Source organism: Dromiciops gliroides, chromosome 2 (assembly GCF_019393635.1).
Source record: "Dromiciops gliroides isolate mDroGli1 chromosome 2, mDroGli1.pri, whole genome shotgun sequence".
NCBI lineage: Eukaryota > Metazoa > Chordata > Mammalia > Microbiotheria > Microbiotheriidae > Dromiciops > Dromiciops gliroides.
In genome coordinates this window covers 658,099,204-658,118,024 of record NC_057862.1, presented here as the reverse complement: position 1 = coordinate 658,118,024, position 18,821 = coordinate 658,099,204, and the positions used below count along the sequence as shown (strand labels likewise).

Here is an 18,821-nt window from a genome sequence, read left to right as displayed (position 1 = left end):
TTTAAATGATTAGCTAGGACGGCTCAAGGGAAGAGAGCTGTACATAGTTTTTCTTTTCTTTTCTTTCCTTTCCTTTCATTTCCTTTCCTTTTCTTTCTTTTCTTTTGGGGGGGTGTGTGAGGCAATTGGGGTTAAGTGACTTGCCCAGGATCACACAGTCAGTAAGTGTCAAGTGTCTGAGGCCAGATTTGAACTCAGGTCCTCCTGAATCCAGGGCCGGTGCTCTATCCACTGTGCCACCTAGCTGCCCCCTGTACATAGTTTTTAAGGGGAGGTTGTGGTAGAGTTTAAAAGTGTTTAAAAGATAACCCAAATCTTATCTCTTAAGGATGAAGAGATCATTGGTGTTAGAATTGGAAGGGACCTTAGAGGTCATCCAAGTCCAGTTGTATCAAATTCAAATAGAACTAAGGGCCAATAAACCTTACATAGGGATCCTAGCATTGGCATATTGACTTAGAAAACCACACATTAATATTATCTATGTTCTATTGTGTTTTTATGAATTTTGTTAAATATTTACTAATTACATTTTAATCTGGTTCATTACATTGGGGAATGCTGTCAACAGCTGTATCTGACACTTGTGATCTAGTCCACCATTATTCCCCTCATTTAACAGATAAGGAAACTAAAGCCCAGGGAGATAAAATGATTTGACTAAAGTCACACAGGTATTAAGTGTAGATCAGGTTCCCTGACCCTAAATCTATCATTCTTTCCATGGTCCCTTGGTATAAGTGGGTATGTGTGGTGGAGAGGGAGGATAGACAGAAGGCAGAATTTGCAGCCCACATCTCTGCTGTAACCCAACAGGGTGATCAAGGAGACAGTTGGTCAACGGTCAACAAGCATGTATTCAGTGCCTACTATGTGCCAGGCAATGGTGATTCAGAGAAAGGCAGAAACATGATCCCTGCACTCAAGAAACTCACTCTGAAGAGGGAAACAACAAACAGCTATGTAAAAACAAATTGGAGATAATCTCAAAGGGAATTTACCACCATTAATGGGAAACAGAGAGAAGCCAGTGAGCAAGAGAGCTCAGGGCAGACTCTAGAGGCAAGTGTTATCATGGTACCCTGGTGAGATGCAGGGAGATGCTAGCCCTATATAAAACAAAGGCGACCCCTAGTGGCACAGAGAGGAACAACAAAGGCCCGATCCAACTGTAGGACATTATGCCCCATATCTGCCAGTTTTGCTGCGGGGGACACTGAATTTATGGTTTTTCTTAAACTTTACTTCACACTGATATGCTGGATGATTTTTAATATTTGGTCCAGCACTGGAATCATGTTTGAAATCACATTTGAAATTCATATACATGAAACCATATATCCATATCTATATGTATATATATGGGATGGGGGTGGGGAGGAGAACTGTGGGGGGAAGAATGGCTGCCTTCAAATATTAGAACAGAGCTCATGGAGATGAGCGATTAGCCTTACTCCTCTTAGCCCCCCAAGGTAGAACCAGAAGCAATGGGTGGAAGTAGAAGAGAGATGTGAATGTGGACTTGATGGAAGGTTCCAGCCAATTTGTCTACCGACAGAAAGGCAAAATGAGATAAGTTACCTCCTCTCAAATAACTTAATCTTCTATTGGGGAAAACAATGTGTGCATAAGTAAACATATGCAGAATATATACAAAGTTTATACAAAGTATAAACACCGGGTGACTTGGGGGTAGGGAAGGAGACACTACCACCTGGGTGGATCGGGAAAGGCATTTTTGGTAGATGTCTTTGAATTGAGGTCGCTTTTTTTGGGGGGGGGGAATGAAGGTTAAATGACTTGCCCAGGGTCACACAGGTAGTATCAAATGTCTGAGGACAGATTTGAACTCAGGTCCTCCTGAATCCAGGGCTGGTGCTTTATCCATTGTGCCACCTAGCTGCCCTTGAATTGAGTTTTGAAAGAAGCTGGGGATACTAAGAGGCAGAATTGGGGAGGAGCAGCACTCAGGTATAGGGGATAGACTATGCAAAGGCAGGGGAGGGAAATAGAATGGCTTGTGTGAGGAACATAGACTTCTTTGGTTTGACCACAGAAGGGGTAAAGTGAAGTAATGTGGAAAGAAAGGTAGGTTGGAGGTAGGTTGTGAAGAGCTTTAAATGCCAAAGAGAGGGGTCTGTATTTGATTGAGTTAATAGGGAGCCAATGAAGTTTGTTGAGCAGGTGAGTGGAATAGTCAGACCCAATCCCAAATTAGAATAGATTGTCCTAGGGAGGTAATGGAATATCCCTCACTAGAGAGAGCTTTTGACCAAAATTTAGATGTGATTGTCAAATGTTATAGTGGGGAATTCTCATTTAGGTTGGCCTAGCTAACTCTAAATTTGAAATTCTATTACCCTCATCTAAAGATCATTTGATGCTTATAACAACCCTGTTACTCTCCCTGAGGTAAAAAAAACCCCGATTCCTAGCACCTAGAACAGTGCCCAGCACACAGTAGGCACTTAACACTTGAGTGATTGGTTGAAATAAGTAGGAGTTATTATCCCCTTTTACAAAGAAGAAAGCCCAGGCTCAGAATGTTTCCATTCACAGTAACTGGCAGATCTTGGTTAACTCTGGGAGGGGTGAGGCCTGTCCAGAAATAAGAAGCAGCGACATGAGAGCTCCTGGAGGAAGTAGGGTGGGGTGATGGTGGTGTCTTCAGTGGTCTGGCTGAAATCAGACAAAGCCTTCACCAAGTGTTCGACTCCTCTTTCCCAATGCCTCATAAAGGGTTCACTCAGAGTGAGGGAGAAAGAACAGTTAAAATCCCATCTCCAACACCTGAAATCAGATGAGGATCGGGCCACTTAACTGCTCTGATCTTTAGTTTCCTTGGACGTAAAATGGGGATATTGGTAGGATCTACCTCCCAGCATCCAATGAGCTCCTGTGAGGACCCAGTGACCTCACGCACACAATTTGCTAAAGCTTCTGCCCGAGTATCTAGCTGACTGCTGGTACATGGAAGTATTCAAATACTTGCCAAGTCATTGTGTAACTGGATGACCGACACGTCCAAAATAGAACTGATCTTTCTCCCCCTAACCCTCTTCTTTTCCTGACTTCCCTGTTATATTCAAGGGCACCACCGTCCTCTCAGTCACCCGGGTTCGGTCTTTACCCTCTACACCTCACTCTCTTCCTAACAAACATCTCTTTTTTTTTCCACCTCGTCCTTTCCTCTGACATTGATACCCATCCGGTGCGGGCACGTGTCACCTCATACCTGGACTACTGTAGTAGCGGCTGGTTCCAGCCCCTCCTCCACTAAGCTGTCAAATAATCTTTTTTTTTTTTTTTTTTCAGGGCAATTGGGGTTAAGTGACTTGCCCAGGGTCACACAGCTAGTAAGTGTCAAGTGTCTGAGGCCGGATTTGAACTCAGGTACTCCTGAATCCAGGGCCGGTGCTTTATCCACTGCGCCACCTAGCTGCCCCAGCTGTCAAATAATCTTACTAAAGTAAAGGTCTACATCACCACTCCTTGCCTAGAACTCTCTCATCTTCTTCTTCTTCTTTTTTTTGTTTCTTTGTTTGTTTGGTTTTTTTTGTGGGGCAATTGGGGTTAAGTGACTTGCCCAGGGTTACACAGCCAGTAAGTGTTAAGTGTCTGAGGCTGGATTTGAACTCAGGTACTCCTGACTCCAGGGCCAGTGCTCTATCCACTGCGCCACCTAGCTGCCCCCAACTCTCTCATCTTCTGCTCCATCTCCTGGCTTCTTTCAAGGATCAGCACAAGCCCTACCTTCTTACAAGGAGACTTTCCCAGTCCCCCTGAACCTTAGTGCCTTCCTTCTGAATCACACATGTCCATGTCTGTCTGTTTATCATTTCTCATTTGCACATACACAATAGTCGGTATGTTGTCTCACCCATTAGACTGTAAGTTTGTGGAGAACCAAAGCTAGTTTTACGTTTCTTTGTATTCTCAGGATTTGGCTGAGTGCCTGGCAGATGGTAGAAGCTTAAATACTCTTCACCTTGAAGACCCCACTTGAGGAAGTCAGATTTCCAGGGCACAGTCCCCGCCTTCCCACCTTTCCAATTCAAATAGTAATTGTCCCTTTGCCCACAAAGTTAGAATCACACAAAGACAACTCAGCAGCAAAGTTCCCTTTTATTATATATTTTCATGGCCAAGGGTACAGGGGAAGAAAAAATACCATTAAAAATCACAGATAGGGAGAATATCAGGAGGTATGAACCAGTCTCCCCTCTTTTCCGCTTCACACACTTAATCTGGGGTTGGAATCTCCTCAAAAGCAACTGCTGCTGGCCTCATCTCCAATCTCTCTAAAGGGATGATGGGGTGGCTACAACTGACAACCTCCTCCATTGACAGAGACAAGTGAGAAGATAAACGCCCAGACCTTGGCAAGAAGCTGGGCCTGTATTACCAGTTATGGGCAAGAGGAAACAATGGGGAGAGATCCAAGGCTTGCTATCCAATCTTGGCTTCCCACACAGTTGAACCCTCAAGGTCCTGGTTGTTTACATGGGAAGAGGGAGGGGCCAGGTTCCTAGCTAGACCTCCAAGGACATAGCATCCTTGAGGGAAAGAAATGTACTTCCTATAAACCAGAGCCTCCTTCTGGATCCATCAACTGGTGAGATGGAAAGCTCCTAAGGGTGGAGGCCTTGGCCTAGAAGAAGCAAGATGGTAGACCCATAGTTCTAGTTTATTATCCTTGGTCTTCCTGAGATTGTCCAAAGTGAGCAGGGGCTGCTGAGAGGCTTCATGGAGGTGTGGACACCGTGATGTCGGTGGAGAAATGGAGAACCTTAAGATTCTATGACCTGATACCTGCTTCTGACCCTCTGGGGACCTCATCTTCCATCTCTCATTCCAAAAGAATAAAATATGATGTTCTTGACACAATTTACCTTGTGAGTATGGCATGGGGGATGCCAGACCAGAATCTGTTTGCCACTGGGGCCTGATGGAAGGCAGGGCAGTTGCTTAAAAACTAGTGACTGCCCCTTTTCACCAGGTATAAGAGAAGAAGAAATCAAATGATGTAGGGAAAGAGGATCATGGCACAGGAAGTATCACTAGGCATGGAAAATCACAACTGTCTTGTAATCTGCTAGGCCGCAGAGAGATGGGGTCCAATCCTCTCCTACTCCCCAGTGCTACAGTTTCCATCAATAGTCTAATGCCAGGTGGGTCTTTCCCACCCAGGGACTGAACTCACCCTTAAATGAAAATAGCAAATGGAAGTTTGGACAGAGAACAGCCAGCACAGGCTGGGAGCTTCTGAGAACGTTCAAAAGAAGACAAAACAGCCATCTTGCCATCCTCTCCTCCCCATTTTTAAGGAGGCGCCATTTTGGAAATTGAGAGGGAAGAGGATTCTTAATCTGGAGGTAACAAATGGATACATGAAGCACCGTGACATGTGTTGGTCCCCTCTTGCAGACAGGGAAGCCCAACAGTCTCTGTAAACATTAGACTTAGTGAGATCCTGGGGCCAGCTGAGACCAAAAAGGCTGGCCAAGCCCCACTGGAATGTAGTGAGATGGAGGTGCCTTGGGGCCATGGAGTAGTGGTCTGGACTCTGCATTGGTCCCAGCCAACATGATGCTGGGAGGAAGAGACGAGGTTCCAAATGGCTCTGGGTATAACCAATCATTAGCGGAAACAAAGTGGGACCAAATAGGGTCAAGGGATCCAGGAATCTGGCAACACAACTGGCCTGGGGCTGATCCCTACCATCTGTTGGCCAGAGCTTGCTCGCTCTCCCTGGGCAGGGAAGAGTCCTCCATTTTATAATGGTCATTTGCATGATTTTGGAATAACACTGTGCTTCAGCTACTGCATTCACATCTGAACCACATGCCTGAAGTTCCAAGTGGCTTTAGTTGTTGCATGTAGTGTCCCCAGCAGGAAGACCACCCCAGAAGTGCCGGGCTCTGCTCCCCGCCTAGGGCCAGCTTTCTGTAGAAGGTGTTTCCCAACGGAGGGAGGATTTACCCCTCAGGTGAAAATAGGTCATCTCTTCAGAGCTTTTCCTGCTCCTCTCTACCAATGGGTAAAAGAAATGGGGTCTGAATTTTGAATGTGGAGACAGTGGGAGATCCTTACAAAGATTCAGTGGCAGGTGATGATTCTTTGCCACCATCCACAGCACTGCTGGGGACTGGGGAAGTCCCTGGGCTTGTCCTCTGAGCAGAAGAGCCCCTTGCAGAGGAAGCTCCAACTCCCTGACGAAGGGACACAATCAAATAAGATGCAGACGCTGGGGTCCTCCTGACAATGGCCAGGGCCTAGTGCGTGGATAGGTTTCAAGGTCTCAAGAGAAAAGGCCACTTTTCCCCTTTGGCCGTCCAGTCCCAAACAGAGAGCTTAGGCCACAAGATTCATAAAGATGGCGTTGGTTGTGGTTTGGCCGAAGATGAAGGCTCCAAGGGTGACCAAGAAGACTCCGTAACTGACCAGTGCCCACCAGCTGTAAACAGAGAGGACAGGGGAAGGCCTCTGTCATGGGGTCCCAACCATCTGAGGAAAGAACCCCACTAGCCAGCCCTGACAATAAGTGTCTAGATGGAACACACTTTCCATCTGTAGCCATTCTGTGGTCTTCACCCTCGTACTTTCTGAAGCACTTCTATTCCAAAGTGCGAAAGGACAAGTGCTATTTCCATCTGATAGGTTAGATTGTCAGGCTCCAGGAGGTAAGAGGCTCTGGTAAGAGCCAGCCTTGCACCCCTGGCTTCCTCCTCCTTCCCCTGCCCTGTGTCACATCTCCCAGACAGCCCTGAGAACCAGGGTCATGAGACAAGACTGACTTTACCTGCTGGATTTGACTTCTTCAATTTCAGAAAGTTTGGCTTGAATCAGGCACAGTCCTGGGAGAAACCAAACCTCTGATCAACCAATCGGCCAGCTCAAGCCGAGCAAGAGCCCACTCTTACACATGTGCACACACGTGTACACACATGCACACGCAAACAACACCCCCTGTCCCCCCATGACTCAGGACAGGAGAGCTCAAAAATATTTCCCCTTTCCAAGACTGACCACGTGAGGAAACCTAGATGTGTGCTGCTGCTCCTTCTTATGCCATGGAGTGACCAGGACAGTCTCTCTGTGCTCTGGAGCAGGACTGGAGGCACCTGAGCAATGGGGACTCTCAGGCTGGAGGCCGTGAGGACGAGGAGGGAGGGGCTTTCCCACATAGCAGGGCCCTGTGGGCCTGGTTGGAGGCGGGTGGCAGGGGAGCCCGGGGTACCTGGGAAGACGAAGATGAAGCAGGCCGCCAGGCCGCCGATGATGGAAATGACCTTCCCGATGTCTGGGATGAAGAGGGCCAGGACCAGGGTCAGCAGGAACCAGGCGACCGTCTGCAGCACCCGCCGTCGCCTCTCCCTGGCCACGTCTTCCTCCACCGTCTCCCCCTTGTACCGTAGCCACAAACCCTCCAGGACCGCCCTGCACACAAGCTCACAGCTTAGGAAGGGGGTGTGCAGGGGACGCCCTCAGCCCACCTGCCCTGGAGCCTCCCAAAATGAGGCAGGCGAGAGGCTGGACAGACAGCACGTATAGACAAGTTTGGGGAAAGGAGGAGGGGTAGAGCAGTAGGGGAACAGAGTGGTGAACTGAGGGGTGGGGCTGGGGGTGGGATGGCCCAGTTCTGTGCAGGGAGACTCAGCACCTACACTGCGTGCTCCTCTGGGGCGTGGAGACGTCTCCTCCCTTGGGAAGAGGCATCACTCAGAGGGATGTGGGGCCTCCTCCCCACGGCTGGCCCTGCTCAGCCCAGACCAGAGCCTCACCGTCCACAGAAGTGCAGAATGGGGTAGGAGGTCAGCACACTGATGATGATGAAGACGCGGGCAATGGCGACGAGTATGTCATTGGAGGGGTAGGAGAGGAGCACATCGGGGTTCACACTGACTCCAAAGGTAAGGAAGCCACAGATGCCTGAAGGGCCGGAGGGGAGAAGAAAGGTCAGTGGGAGAAAGGCAGGTTAAAATAGGAAGGTCCTTGGGAGGAGAAATTCGAAGAGCTGTTGGGAATGGCTCTGAGTTGAGGACAAGGCGGCGATGGGGCTGGAGAAGGCTCTAGGGCAGAGGTCACGGGCGCTTGAGTTCTAGCTACTTCTAGCAGGAGCTGCTGAAGAGGCAGAGGGCGTCAGGCCTTGGGCGCCGCCCAGCTCTGCCCAAGAGGGGGTTGTGATGGCACAGGAAGAGCCCTGGCCGATGGGTCTGCCCCAGCTCTTTCCCCCACTGGAGAGGGGATGGACGCTCCGCTCTGCCAGGGCTGCCTTACCTGTGCCCATGTAGACGAAGAGGGCTATGACCATAGCTGCCGTCACCACCCCGCCCCAGGTCTGCACCTTGGGCCGCTGCATGCTGTTGAAGACGGGCACGCTGCTTACGTGGCACTGCCAGAGAGAGAAGAGACGGGTTGCAAAGTGCCACCCGTGGGTGGGCTCACTGGACCCTTTGGCCCACCCCACAATGCGGGTGATCACCGCCACTGTGAACCCCATTTCATAGCTGATACCTGAAATCCAAAGCAGATGGTGGGCATGGCGTTGAACACGGCCATCCAGGAGGTCGGCCTGCAAGGAGAGCACAGCCCCATGGGGGCTCAGGATGAGGGCCAGGGCCAGGGCCAGGGCTCCGAAGCGGGGACCTCCATCTATTCCCCCAACCCTGCCTCACCCAAGAGTCACCATCCTAACATCAGCACATAACCTGAAAGGGTTTGGGGTGTTTTCTGAGGGGGCCTTTCATTTCAGAAGATGTATTGTTTGTTTTTATGTATATAGTCACCAAGAAGAGGGCGGAGAGGATGAAAATGTGTAAGATAAAGAATATTATTTCAGGCTACGCTTAGGCTTTCGAGAAGCCAGATTTGGCCCTTACTCATCCACCTTCCATGGCCCAAATGAAATGACTTTGTCCCAGTATGGTAATGACCCCCGTGGGAGAGCGCTTCATGCTCTTCAAAGGGCTTCCATGGCCACTTTCTCATTCAATCTTCATGGAGAAAAACGAGGTGGCTCTGACCATGAGCAAGCAGAGGGTCTGAGGGGCGATCTGGCTTGGCAAGGACAGCTGGTCCAAGGATTCTGGGCCCGTTTTCCTCTTACTGTTCTATGCAGGCTTCTTTTTATTTTTTTTAGTGAGGCAACTGGGGTTAAGTGACTTGCCCAGGGTCACACAGCTAGTGAGTGTTAAGTGTCTGAGGCCGGATTTGAACTCAGGTCCTCCTGACTCCAGGGCCGGTGCTCTATCCACTGCGCCACCTAGCTGCCCGTCTATGCTGCCTTCTTACTACACTGCCCGCTGCTCCCAGGAGACCCTGGTGGAGATCTAGTGAAACTGGCCACCCTGAATTCACCTCCAACGCTGGCAGAGAGGGACAATCACGTATACAGCTCCGGGCCGCTGATCAGGCGGCCTGGCTTCTCCTTCATCTACTTCTGAGGATTTTGCTGGCCAAGTTTTGTTCTGGGTCTCAATTGGCTCACCTGTAAAGCGGGGATGGGCAGCTAGGTGGCTCAGTGGATAGAGTGGCTGGGCCTGGGGTCAACAAGACATGGGTTCTAATCTGGCCTCAGACACTTATTCGTTGTGTGACCCTAGGTAAGTCACTTAACTCTGTTTGCCTCAGTTTCCTCATCTGTCAAATGAGCTCGGGAAGAAAATAGCAAACCACTCCAGTGTCAGACAAGAAAACCTCAAATAGGGTCACAGAGAGTTAGACACAATTGAAAAACAATAAAAGTGGGCAGCTAGGTGGCACAGTGGATAGAGCACCGGCCCTGGATTCAGGAGGACCTGAGTTCAAATCCAGTCTCAGACACTTGACACTTACTAGCTGTGTGACCCTGGGCAAGTCACTTAACCCTCATTGCCTCACCAAAAAAATTAAAAAAAATGAAAAACAATAAAAGTGGGGATATTCTGGCCTGTTTATCTTTACAAATTCCGAGAAACTAGGTGTATATTTTCCTTGGCAGAAAGGGCACAGGATTAATACAAGGAATCCAGTTAGCAGACCCATCAAAAGGAGGGTAGGATTATGGCTCCTTCGAGGAAGATTTTTTTTTTCCTCTCAAGTGGAACAAACACTGCCTTAGTCCTCCTTACCGCAACTAGCACACGCACAGGTAAACTGAACCCTAACCGTTACAGGTGTCCAATGGAATGGCTTCCTTTGGGAGAAAGTGACCTCCCTGCAAGGAGGGTGTTCACACAGACACCTGCAGGGGATTCACGCTTCAGGGTGGGCTCCGAAGCCCCTCTCAACTCTGTGACTGAATCTGAGATGCTGCGATTCGAAGCAGAAGGACCTGCTGGATGCTCAACCGGATGAGGACAAAGCCCACTGTGAGGGGCTCTCCAAGTCTTTCACCTACCTGGTGGGTACATCCTCAGGGGACATCTCCTTATCCGGCCAGATGTATTTGATAACAATGATGGCTGTGACGTACCAGGTGCCAAGGACACTCAGGGAGCTGCCAGTGAGGAGAGGATTGGGTTTTGATGAGCCATGGCCATGTCTGCCCCCACCCCCAGCCATGTCCTCCTGCCTCCTGTATTAAGAAACAACATCCTGTCTTGTCTCCAGGGATGAGTCTGTCTCTGCGAAAGGAGCTGGGAGCGATAGAGATCATATTTGGCGCCATGAGTCCCCTTCCCACACTCCTTCATCCTCTCTCTCCCCCCAGCCTTTGAATAAAACCAAACTGAACACATGCAGCTAGACATCCAGCATGTCAAGAAAACGCCATCATTGAGGTGGAGAGAAGTTACCGACTGTAATCCAGTGGAGATTCCTCTACTACAGATTAGAGCTTTATCTGAGAGAGTATGAAGGAGTCAGGATAGAGAACGAAGCTTGCTGATGCCATCTAAGCTGGCACAAGGCCAAGAAGAAGTGGGCATCAGGGTCTCCTGCCAGGCCAGGAACAAGTCCCTGCTTATGGGAAGGAGACATTCAGGGAGAAAGAACTTGGAGAAAAATGAGGAAGAGACCCTGAGGCTGACTCTTTGGCAGGTGCTGAGATGCACCATGTTCTCTGCTGTAATTGAGAAAAGTTGTGATTGACCAAAGTGGGACTTTCTACCTTCCCAATTTTTTCTCTAGCCTTTAGGTCCCATTCCCAGAAAGCTAGTGAGCAAGAAAGAGGAGGGGGCTACAAGACCATGGGCCTAGAAGAGGAGCCCTGAGCCCTCCCAGCCCAGGGCATACCCTTGACCTTGAGGACAGGCCTAACTCTCACACCTGGCGTACTTCTGGAAGCCGATCTCCCTGGGGATGGAGAGGGGAAGGATAAAGAGAAAGGCAGTGAGGCTGATGGTGAATTTTCGGTCTGTGTACCAGTGGTTGTCCAGTGCCTCCTCTGAGTCCTTCACCAACACAGCAAGAACTGGGGGGAGAGGCGGGGCAGGGACATCAGAGGGCCATTCAGAGTGGACACCTCCCCTCCTTCCCACAGGCCCATTGTGGCTCACACCTTGTTCTCCATGCCTGTTTCTTGTTCCATAGAACAGACCCAGCACTTCTGATATTATGGGCTTGACTGGTCAATGCCCCAGGGTTGATCACAGACAGTGACAGGAATTCCCTTCTTCCTCCCCTCCTCCTTCACCTCCTTCCCCAAGCCCCACGGGGGATGGGCAGGGCTTACTTTTGTCTTGCTGGTCTCCAATGATGATGAGAAAGGCAATGCAGGTACCGAAAGTGTACACAGCGATGGCAACCTCACACAGTACCCCCGTCAGTTTGCCGCACACTGCCCATATCACCTCCTGGTAAGTGCGCTCGTTACTGGCCTGGGAGCAATATGCCAGGATGACCAACCCACTGATGATGAAGATCAACATGCCCTGTAGCAGAGAGAGGGACACATGCCCGGGGAGGCTTAGGAGGGGATGCCACAAGGCAAGGAAGCAGGTGCTGCCAAGGGAAGTCAGGTTCAAAGCCCCCTCCCTCTGGGCAGTCTAGTACGCCCTTCCACTGCACACACCCAAAGCCCTCTCCTCCTTTGAGACCAAGGGGTCTGCTCCATCCCCCCTCCCCCCAATTCTGCCTCACTCACAATCTGCAGTCCGACTCCAGCGGCTACCCCTCCAGCTGTGCTGAAGGCAGCAGGGAAGTTGAGCAGGCCAGCACCCAGGCAGGCATTCACCACGATAAAGATGGCTCCCAGAGTGGAGGTGGCCCCCCCGTTGGTGGTTCCCCGCTCTTCTTCCTCCTCTTTGGGGGTTCCATCCACGATGGGGCTCTGTAGGAGGCGGGCTCGCTCACCGGCGTCAGAACTCCAACCCCAGTCACCATAGTCACTGTTGATGACCATATTGGTCTGAGCCATGGCCACATGGGATACTTGCACACGGTGCTCGTCTCTGCCGCTCGCTCACCACCTTCCTTCCCAGCCAGCCATGAGAGGAATGAGCGTCCAGACAGTGGTCGGGATTGGCATGACCAAGGGCTGCTGCCCGGGGAATGACTCTGTGGGGCTCTGAAAAGGATACAGAGAAGCAGCATTACCCTTCCACCCACCAAGACCTTTCCTAAGCCTGTGCACCATGAGGGATCAAAGACAGAGGAAGAGATATTCTCAGCAGCTCATTTTAGAATGGCAAAGACCAAGGGGAGCCCCTCGGCAGGGGGACGGCTGCACAAAATCAGCTGTATGAACGTAATGGAATTCCATCATGTCACAAGCAATGACCAAGGGATGGTTTCAGAGAATCCCGGGAACGTCTGTATGAACGGACGAAGGACGGAGGGAGCAGAACCAGGAGAATGACTTACTTATACAATGATAACCACGAGGAAAAGGCAAACAACCCTGGAACACTGATCCCTATTATGGCCACTCATGAGGAAGCCTGGGAAGACTCGAGGTGCATTTTTGGACAAGGCCACGAGGGAATCGCTGTACTAAAGCCTACTTTTTATGAGGGTTTGGGTTTTCTTTTTGTCAACAGGGTAAGAGGTGGAAAGGAGGGAAAATAAATGCTTTTGTGTGTGTGTGTGTGTGTGTGTGTGTGTGTGTGTGTGTGTGTGTGTGTGTGTGTGTGTGAGGCAATTGGGGTTGACTTACCCAGGGTCACACAGCTAGTAAGTGTTAAGTGTCTGAGGCTGGATTTGAACTCAGGTACTCCTGACTCCAGGGCCAGTGCTCTATCTACTAGGCCACCTAGCTGCCCTAAAATGTTTGTTTGTTTGTTTTTTGGTGGGGCAATGAGGGTTAAGTGACTTGCCCAGGGTCACACAGCTAGTAAGTGTCAAGTGTCTGAGGCCAGATTTGAACTCGGGTCCTCCTGAATCCAGGGCCAGTGCTTTATCCACTGTGCTATCTAGCTGCCCCAATAAATGCTTATTAATTGAAAACAAATTTAAGGCATAAAAACCAGGTTGAAACAAAGAAACAAGGAAATAAGTATTGGGGTGGCCATGGGATTGGGCAGCGGGTCTTGAAGGTCAGTCATACTCTCAGAGCTGGAAGAGACTCTCCAAGTCATTCAGTACAACCAGAATTCACCCCACCAAAAAAAAAAAAAAGGTCATTCTAGCCACCAGCTCCAGGGGAAGGGGCTGGGTCCACTCCACTTCTGGAAGGCTCTAATGGCTGGTGGCTCCTCTGTGACTTTCCCCCTCTAACCAGAGCTACCAGCTCTGTTCTCTGGGGACAAACATAATCCCTGGGGATATTTTTTAAATACCTGAAGAGAGTCATTAAGTCATTAAGCCCTCCCCACCAGGCTGGGCATGGGCCATAAACTCACTAAAATGCTCATTTCCGCCAAGGCAATGGACCCAGGCCTGGCCTTGGAGTCACGAGGACCTGAATTCAGTTATTACCAACCTGTGTGACTCTGGCTGCCTGGCAAACTACTCCAGCAACCAGGAGGTGGTGTTCTGCTGTGTTGAGTGGCCCTCTCATTCTCGTTCTTTCTCTCTCCCTCCTCCCCTCCCCTCCCCCTCTGCAGCTCATAAGGAATATAATCAGAATCTGTCACCTGACTGGCTACTCCTCACACCAAAGGAGCTCAGAATTGCTCAAGAGAACCAAGAGAGCTTTTCCCTTTCCTTCTGATAACAGGCCACAAGGAAAGACCAGGAGGCTCAGACATCCCTTGGGGGGTGACTGGAAAGAAACATGAACTGAAGTCTGGCTGCTTTTCAATCTAAGATGCCTGGAGAATATATCAACATCCCCCAATCACAAACGGGCAACGGGGAGTGGGTAGGCTTCCCTTATGCAATCTGATCCGCCGGGGTCAACGACTGAGCAAAGATCAAAAGTGAGCCAACACCTGGACTACAGAGCAAGCTGGGCAAAGCTCCAGCTCGACCGTGCAAAGGTAACAACAGTTTTGTTTTCTTCCTTTATTCAAAAAAGGGACGAAGGCAGGAGTTAGTTGAAAAATAAGTCACATAAAAATGTGCAAAGTTGCCCAGCACAGGGGGATTTCTGGGCTCTGGTTTCCGCTCCAGAGACTTCTCTCAGCTGTTCAGATGTGTGTGGGGGGGCAGTTCTGCAAACTCTTGGCTCAGCTTTAAGTAATAAGGACAACTCGGGTGACTCAGGTCACATGCTCGAGGAAGGGGGTGAAAGGGCATCATCCAGCCCCTCCATTCCAAACTGCCCAGCACCTCGGACTCCGCTCCTCCGGAGGCTTCCCCTCTCTGGGTCACTGTGAGCAGGTGAGCAGCAGGTGGGCAGCCGGTGAGCAGGTGGTTTCTTCTTTCTTCCCGTTTCCCTCCTGTGTCCCGTCTCCCTTCAGTTCTGGGGAGGCAGAGGTTCAAGCGCGGCCACTGGAGTTAGGAAGACCCAAGTTCAAATCCTGCCTCCCTCATTTAAATCCGCCTGCCTCAGTTTCCTCACCTGTACAATGTGGGTGTGTGTGCGGGGGTGGGTTTGGACTTGATGATCTCGGAGGTCCCTCCCAGCTCTGAGCCTGTGGCCCAGAGCCCCCCCCCCCAAACCCCAGAGGGGCGCCCCTCCCCAGACATTTCTCCTTAAGGCTACGAGGGGGGAAAGCGGGCCGAGGCAGCCCATGGAGGGCGGGGCAGGATGCAGAATCCCCTGCGGGAGGATAGGAGGCCTGAGTTCGAATCCCTACTCTGCCATTGCCTCGCACAGGAGGGCGAGTTCCCTTCCCTTCCCCAGGCCTCAGTTTCCCGTTCTGCAAATGACCCCGCTGGTCCCCGACGGCGGCCGCCGATGGGGAGGCCAGGGAACCTCCCGGTCCCGAGGGAGAAGGGAGAGGTCGGGGCCCCCACGGGCTCAGCCCACGCAGCCCCCCACCCACCGCAGGCTCACCTCAGGTTGCTCAGCGGCTGGGGCTGCTCCGGCTCCGCGGCTCCGGCTCTGGCTCCAGATGCGGAGCCAGCTGACTCGCCGGACACGTGATCGCGGATTTTCGCGCGAGGCACGCTGGGAGTTGTAGTCCGGCCCATCATATGCCTGCGCTCCAAGAGACCCGCTCCGGGCGCCCGGCTGTTCTGAATCTGAGAGGCGCCTCCCCTTAGCCCAGCTTTGGCAGCTTCAGACAAGGGGCAGGCAGGATGTTTTCCCCGTGTCACTGACTCTGCCCTGGAAAACAAGCAGGTTCTGCTAACTGACCCCTGGCACATCATCAGCAAGCGTTCATTAAGCTCAATCCAAGCCAATTTCACAGATTCAGAGCTGGAAGGAACCTTAGCCTTTGTGGGGTCCAACCCTCTCATTTTGCTGGTTGGAAATACAGGCTCAAAGAGATCATAGGATATTGAGGGCTGGAAGGGACCTCAGAGGCCAGCCCCTTCGTTTTACAGACGGGGAAACTGAGGCACACGCAGGCCATTAACCTCAAAGGCGGGATCCGAATCAATGGGCTTCGCAGGCAGCCGGGCCGACGCTGTGGATATAAGGGGCTGGACTCCTGGTCGCAGAAGATGAGATCCTCCCTTGTCTCAGACATCTCCCAGGTTGCTTAATCCCTCCCTGTCATCTTTTAAGATAGGGATAATTATAGGGCAGGGTTGTCCTTGGGATCAAATGAGAACGTATATACATACATTGCTTCTCAAACCATGCGTTTTGTGAATGCTAGAAATTATTGGCCCTGTAGCTTTACAGCAGGAAGGGTCCTGAGAGGTCGCCTACTCCAACCCTGTCATTTGACAGAAAGGGAAACTGAGGCCCAGAGAGCAGCATGCCCAATGTCACAGGGTGACACAGTTGGGATTTTCATCCAAGCTCTCTGATTCCATATCCAGTGTCTTTCGATTAGCTTCCAATGGAATATTTTAACAGAAAAGAATGCAGTGAAATGAGGTTCTCTGGAAAGTTCCATCAGACATATGTCAGAATCTGCTGAGTACCGCTAAGTCCCCTGGTTCTGCCCGATACCCCAGGGTGGGCCCCTTTCCTCGAATCTCATAAGCTTTTCCTGTGTATGTTTTGTAATGCATGTGAATGAATCTCTGGTGTCATTATGTGTGCTCTCACACATATATTAGGGCTAATAAAGCTTCTTAATTAATAGGTACTTAAAAGCCAATACATCTTTGAAAACTAGAATGCAGTTCCTGTGACTGCACAGAACAGCTCACCCCTCTGCTAGCCTGTATTTAGCATTGATGATATCATCTGGGGTGTTGCTGATGTGGCACCAACTCAACTTATCTTCATCACAAAATCAAAAATGTGCGACTTTGGAAAAAAATTTATTTTGGCCTCAAGGTGGGCCCAGTCCTTGCAGAGGATTAGCAGAGGCATAGATAAGGACTCTGCCTAGTACTTCAGCATCCTGCAGGATACAAAACCTCGGGCAGAAAGAACTTAGTACTGGCTCATTTTCCATCCCTTTTTTTTTTTTTTTACAGGGCAATGGAGGTTAAGTGACTTGCCCAGGGTTACACAGCTAGTACGTGTCAAGTGTCTGAGGCTGGATCTGAACTCCTGAATCCAGGGCCGGGTGCTTTATCCACTGCGCCACCTAGCCGCCCCATTTTACATCCCTCTTGCTGTTTCCACTGTCTGGCAAAGGTTACTGGCTTTTTCTTGTCAGGTCCCTTACAGTGTGTACCTGCTTTTTCCTAGGTGGATCTCTGTGGCGTAATTTTGGACCTGGTAAGACGCCTTGACTTGGTGGGAAGGGTCAGTAGAGGCCAAGATGATTAATTCGGTGGCCAAATATTACAATTTAATGACATTATATTGAAGAAAGCAGCAAAACTTTTGTTGGGGGGGTGGGGCAATGGGGGTTAAGTGACTTGCCCAGGGTCACACAGCTAGTGTCAAGTGTCTGAGGGCGAATTTGAACTCAGGTCCTCCTGAATCTAGGGCTGGTGCTTTATGTCACCTGTGCCCCTTAAAAATCTCATTCTTATAAGGAAAACAATTTTCAGATTCTGGGTAACTAATCATCCTTAAAATAAGCAAAACTATGCATGCTAAACAGTAACTAACACCCCATTTTACAGATGAAAAAAACTGAGGCTTAGAGAGATAGTGACCTATTCATGTTCACACAGATTTTTAGCAAAACGAGATGCCCAGGGGGCAGCTAGGTGGCACAGTGGATAAAGCACCGGCCCTGGATTCAGGAGTACCTGAGTTCAAATCTGGTCTCAGACACTTGACACTTAAGAGCTGTGTGACCTTGAGCAAGTCACTTAACCCTCATTGCCTCGCAAAAACAAAACAAAACAAAACAACCCCCCCCAAACCCGAGATGCCCAAAATGGCAGTCAGACCCAAGTCCTCAGTCTCCATAATCTAGTACTCTTTCCACAAGACCACACTGCCTCAATCTCTTTGTTTTCACAGCAAATTATTCTACAGCAAAACTTAGGATGTCTTTTTTTTTTCTTTTTTGGTGAGGCATCTGTAAAGAGCCAGCTGCACTGGAGGAGAAAAAAAACATTCAATACTAATTTCAGGACCAGCTTAAGTATTTTTTGGTGAGATCTCATTGCTAGGGCCTCAGTTTCCTCTTCCACAAACAGAAGAGGTTGCACAGCAGATGTTTGGTATTATTATCTTTGAAAGAAGTTATGGTAGGGGCAGCTAGGTGGTACAGTGGATAGAGCACTGGCCCTGAATTCAAAAGGACCTGAGTTCAAATCTGGCTTCAGACATTTGACACTTACTAGCTGTGTGGCCCTGGGTAAGTCACTTAACCCTCATTGCCCTGCCAAAAAAAAAAAAAGTTATGGTAGATATTTGTGTATGTGTCTTAAGATTTCTCAAGGGCAGGGACCTTGTCCCATCTGGGCATCACATAGTAATTGTTTCTTTGGCTTTGCTTTTTTTAGAGTGGATCATTCCCTCAAGGGCCTAGGAGTACCTTGAGGGTTTTGGGGGTTATCATTTATCTATTGCCATTGTGTTGAGCCCCTACTAGTTGTGTCACTGCCACTGTTAGCCACCAAGGACTAGCACCCCATTTCCTTTTTTAAAAGTATTTTATTTTTTCTAATTACATGTAAAAACAATTTTTAACATTCATTAAGGGGCAGCTAGGTGGTGCAGTGGATAAAGCACTGGCCCTGGATTCAGGAGGGCCTGAGTTCAAATCCAGCCTCAGATACTTGACACTTACTAGCTGTGTGACCTCGGGCAAGTCACTTAACCCCCATTGCCCTGAAAAAAAATAATAAAATAAAAATTTAAAAACATTCATTAAAAAAATTTGAGTTCCACATTTTCTCCTCCCCTCCCCCCTCCCTAAGAGGGTGAGCAATTTGATATAGGCTATATATTAGCACCCCATTTCCATTTAACCACTTAACACAAATAAGTTTTTACAAGGGATATTTATTTGGAAGATAGAGCAATGATAAGTACAAAC

At 49.7% G+C, this 18,821-nt stretch overlaps 1 protein-coding gene across 4 annotated transcripts; it reads right to left on the bottom strand.

Moving 5' to 3' along the window:
- Window positions 1–4,106: 4,106 nt before the first annotated feature.
- On the bottom strand, window positions 4,107–15,446 carry SLC38A7 (solute carrier family 38 member 7). Of its 4 annotated transcripts, none has more exons than XM_043986564.1 (12): window positions 15,305–15,446; window positions 13,998–14,796; window positions 12,068–12,490; window positions 11,657–11,855; window positions 11,251–11,395; window positions 10,382–10,480; window positions 8,518–8,575; window positions 8,281–8,395; window positions 7,785–7,932; window positions 7,241–7,440; window positions 6,803–6,857; window positions 4,107–6,457 (listed from the first exon to the last, which is right to left on the bottom strand). In XM_043986564.1, the coding sequence occupies exons 3-12, from the start codon at window positions 12,338–12,340 to the stop codon at window positions 6,355–6,357; spliced, it is 1,395 nt and encodes a 464-aa protein (XP_043842499.1). In that variant the 5' UTR covers window positions 12,341–12,490; window positions 13,998–14,796; window positions 15,305–15,446; the 3' UTR covers window positions 4,107–6,354. The 4 variants fall into 4 exon arrangements, with proteins under 4 accessions (XP_043842499.1, XP_043842502.1, XP_043842501.1 ...); XM_043986567.1 differs by having other exon boundaries at window positions 14,635–14,796; XM_043986566.1 differs by having other exon boundaries at window positions 13,998–14,767; window positions 15,305–15,404.
- Between the last annotated feature and the right edge of the window lie 3,375 nt (window positions 15,447–18,821).

Bases quoted from the DNA above. Each gene is read 5' to 3' on its own strand.
- SLC38A7 (XM_043986564.1), bottom strand. From the start codon at position 12,340: ATGGCTCAGACCAATATGGTCATCAACAGTGACTATGGTGACTGGGGT. The intron at 8,576-10,381 runs GTAGGTGAAAGA...CTCTCCTTGCAG, and splicing joins CCTGAGGATGTACCCACCAG to GCCGACCTCCTGGATGGCCG. The intron at 6,458-6,802 runs GTAAAGTCAGTC...CTCTGTTTACAG, and splicing joins GAAGAAGTCAAATCCAGCAG to CTGGTGGGCACTGGTCAGTT.